This window comes from Nannospalax galili, unplaced genomic scaffold (assembly GCF_000622305.1).
Source record: "Nannospalax galili isolate Female #2095 unplaced genomic scaffold, S.galili_v1.0 scaffold321, whole genome shotgun sequence".
In the NCBI taxonomy this organism is placed as follows: domain Eukaryota; kingdom Metazoa; phylum Chordata; class Mammalia; order Rodentia; family Spalacidae; genus Nannospalax; species Nannospalax galili.
Genome location: NW_008345972.1, coordinates 3,045,646 through 3,049,712, shown reverse-complemented (window position 1 = coordinate 3,049,712; position 4,067 = coordinate 3,045,646). Strand labels below are relative to the sequence as shown.

The 4,067-nt window shown below is 47.0% G+C and overlaps 1 protein-coding gene across 1 annotated transcript in view; it reads left to right on the top strand.

The window, feature by feature from the left end:
- The window catches only part of LOC103741446, a 27,009-nt gene that overhangs the window by 12,497 nt on the left and 10,445 nt on the right, over positions 1 to 4,067 (top strand). Inside the window, exons 3-5 of the mRNA XM_008842225.2 lie at positions 327 to 541; positions 1,177 to 1,247; positions 1,489 to 1,596. Coding sequence (XP_008840447.1) covers positions 327 to 541; positions 1,177 to 1,247; positions 1,489 to 1,596 — 394 coding nt within the window. The remainder of the gene's footprint in view (positions 1 to 326; positions 542 to 1,176; positions 1,248 to 1,488; positions 1,597 to 4,067) is intronic.

Below are 4,067 nucleotides of genomic sequence, written 5' to 3'. Positions count from 1 at the left end.
AGGAAGGAAGGAAGGAAGGAAGGAAGGAAGGAAGGAAGGAAGGAAGGAAGGAAGGAAGGAAGGGAGGAAGGAGAAAGAAAGAAAGAAAGAAAGAAAGAGAGAAAGAAAGGAAAGAGGAGAACCTTTCTCCATGGAGCTGGGTAGCTAGTAAGATGATACATGTAGGTACCTGTCAGTGGTGGCTCTAGGTATTTAACCAGGGAACTCTTTTCTAACCTCCCTTCCTTGCTGGAAGGATATTGTGAAGACCTTGTATCATTGTGTTTGGGCCCTACTTAACCTTACCCTGCTCAGGGTGTCAGCACTCACTATATTTTTTATCACAGATGCCAAGAAGAAGAGGAAAAAGCTGAAATCAGAGAAACCAGAGTCTATCCTGTTACAGGACCGGTCATCCTCCCCATGCCTGCTGCCAGCCCTGTTACCACCACCGCTGCCACCACCACCTGTTACCACCATGGCCTCTGTAGTGGCCTCATCACCTTCTGTCTACACTATGCCCAGGGTCTTTGGTCCCTTCCCTCCACTGTCTGGCAAGCTGGTCAGTGGGAGACTACCCCTCTCTAGGCAATCCCGGGAGGGGCAGTCTCTGTCTATCATTCAGAACAGTTGCTACTCCTATCTGGGCCCACAGTAGTAGCTCTTGGATCTCAGAAGAACACTCTTTGTAGACAAAGTTTTGGGTATTTTGGAACATCAATATTCAAAGCAGGACGTGGCTGTCCTGGCAGGGGTCAAAGTGACAGAGCTCCATTTCTTGTCTTTGAGGGAGCAAGGCAACCCCAGGTGCACTAGGTAAGGAAGCTGGATCTCCTGAAGGATAGGTAGAAAACTATGGGCCTTCCTCACAGCTTTAGCTCCATTCCCACTTCCTCAGAGTGTCATCCCTTACCCTGCCTCCTTGCCTGTACCTCCAGTCTCCTGTTTTTACTATGCATCCTACTTTAGGCCCCCTTCTCCAACAGCCTCCCACCCCCCATGCAGGATTAGGACCTCCTCAGTCACTTCTAGCCTCCATCCTCTCCTCTGTACCCCTAAAATGCTAAGCTCGAGGTGGATACTGATGTATCTACTGAATGAGTGAAAATCAAGTCCTGCTCCCTGTATATATAAGGACTGCTTTCCTGCATGATCCTGCAGTCTCCACTGTCCTGAGATTTCCTTTGTTTCCTGCAGGTGGAGAAACTGGACATTTCAAGGTCTGAAGTGCAATTAAACTGGAATGGACTTTCATCAAACCCAAAGAGGTAGAGGGTATTTACTCTGCTTGAGGAAACAAAAAGCATTTTTTAGGGCCATCCTGGGTGCCAGACTTGGTTGCTGTTTTGTCTCAACCTCTTAATTCTGACCCGAATTTGAGTGGTCATTGTGCTCATTTTCTAGGGCTAGTCTGGGCTCTGTGGGGTCCTCGAGCCTGTATTACAGACATGCATGCTGAGGATGTCGAGGGGTCCAAGGCTAACATCCTGTCTCTGCCCTGTCTTACAGTCACATTGTTGATCTGACCCCCTTGATCCTCAACCCTGGAGGCTTCCATTACTCGTATTTGGCACGAAACAGTGTGGTACACAAGCTCCATTGCCCTGGCTTCCCATGGTGAGTATCTGCCTCTTTTTGATTCTGACCTCTATGTTGTACCCTAGTCTCAGGCAGGGTCCCTGCCTCTCATGAGCATTATGGTAGTGTGCTCAAGCACAGAAAAATATCTTTGTCATGATATTTCCTCCACTCTGGAATCTCAGATGCCATTAGTGTTTGCAATGGTAGACATCAGTGACAAGCCAACCCAAGGCCCAACAGAAAGGAACCAGCCAAGGGATAGCCTTGGGATGGTTGTATTGCAAAACGGGATATACCAGATGTGGACTCTAAGAAACATTTGCAGGGGTACAGATGTAGTGTGTAATCCAAGCACTTGGGAGGTGGAGGCGGGAGGATCAGAAAGTCAAGCTCATTCCTGCTTATAGAGCCAGCTTGAGGCCAATCTGGGATTTGTGAGATCCTGTCTCAAAGGAAAAAAAATTCTCTGTGTTCTGCCTGTTCATCCTTTCTTCCCCTAAGTTCTAAATTCTATCACTTGTGCTCATTTTCTAGGGCTAGTCTGGACTCTGTGGGGTCCTTGGGCCTGTATTACAGACATGCATACTGAGGATATCGAGGGGTCTGTTTTTTCTTTTTTTTGAGACCAGGTGTCTCACTGAACCTGGAGCACATCTACTTGATGAGGTACTGGCTAGCCAGTGAGCTTTGGGATCTGACTGTCACCACTCCCTCAGCTCTAGGATTACAGATGTGTACTGCTGCACCCAGCTTTTTATGTGCCCTTGGGGATCTGAACTTAGATGCTTGTGCTAGTGTGGTAGGCACTGGGGCCATCTGGACACCCTCGAACTACTGATCTTTGTCACAGTGTCCATAGAATTGCATTGTATAATATGTAGCATTTTCAGATTGGCATCTTTAGTGATAGACCTTTAAATTTTATATTTAACTTTGTGGAGTTGAAGATGAAATCCAGGCCTTTAAGAATATTCTATGTATCTTCATTGCTTGGTAACATGTTTATTTTTATCTCTGAATGAATTCCTTTGCCTGGAGGCACCAGAGTTTATCCAGTTATTTGTTGAAATATTGATTACGGCTAACTGTTGACAGTTATGAATAAAGCTGCTATAAACATGTGGGTGCAGGTTTTCACATGATATGTTTCTGTTCATTGGGGTAAATACCTGGGAACATGTTTGTTGGATCCTATGATAAGACTATATTTATTATTTGTGTGTGTGTATCTGTGAGTGTATGCACATATGTATGTGCAGGTACGAGCAGAGGAGTCCTCCTCTATCAATCACTCTCTGCTTATTCCTTTGAGGCAAAGTATTTTCCTGAATATGGGGTTCCTGTTTTCTTGGCTAGGCTGAAAGTTAGCAAGCCTCCAGCAATTCTCCTGGACTCCACTGCCCACTTTGGGCTGGGGTTATGGGATGCCTGACTTGTTACATGAGTGCTAGGATCTGAACTCTGGTCCTTGTTACTGTGCAGCAAATGCCCTTAACCACTGAGCACTGAGCTCTCTTTAACCTATAAGTTTTGGTGAGAGATTGCCAAACTGTCTTCCAAAGTGAAGGGACCATACTTTTTACATCTCCACAAGCAATGAATGAGAATTCAGATGATTTTTCCAGTTTTTGATGGGGGGGGGGGACGTGTGTGGAGGTCAGAGGACAATTTGCCAGGAGTTGGTTCTCTCCTTCCGTCTGAGGTATTAAACTCAGGTCCTCAAGCTTGGTAGCCTTTACCTCTGGAGCCATCTGGTGTTCCTTTCCACTCTTTTTTAAATGTCCAGGCTGGTCTGTAACTCTTGGGCTCAAGTGATCTTCCTGCCTCAGCCTTTTAAGTAGTTCAGTCTACTGGCATGCATTGCACCCAGCTCAGATGACTTCCTCCTCCTCCTCCTCCCCCTCCTCCTCCTCCTCCCCCTCCCCTCCCCTCCCCCTCTCCTCCTTCTCCTTCTTCTCCTTCTCCTCCCCCTCCTCCCCCCCTCCTCCTGCTCCTCCTTTTCTTCTTCTCTTCCTTCTTTGTCATGATCTTTGTTGCCTCCTTCCTCCTTCCTCCTCCTTCTTCTTCTTCATCATACAGAGTCTCTCTATAGCCCTAGCTGTCCTGGAACTTGCTATACAGACCAGGCTGGACTTGATCTCACAGAGATCCTCCTGCCTCTGCTTCCTGAGTGCTGGAATTAAAGGTGTGCGCCACCATGCCCAGCCTTCTTTTTAACTCTTTCATTGAGATAACTCACCTGGCATGCAACCCACCCATATAGAATGTCCAATTCAGGGCTGACAAGATGACTTAGTGGACAAAGGCACTTGCTGCCAAACCTAGATCACCTGAATTGGATCTCTGGGACCCACATAGTGGAAGGAGAGAACTGACTCCTGGAAGTTGGCCCTGACTTCTATACATATGCCATGGTGTATGTATACACACACACACACACACACACACACACACACACACACACACACACTTATCTCAAGGCTGGCAGGCTCCCACCTTGCACTTCT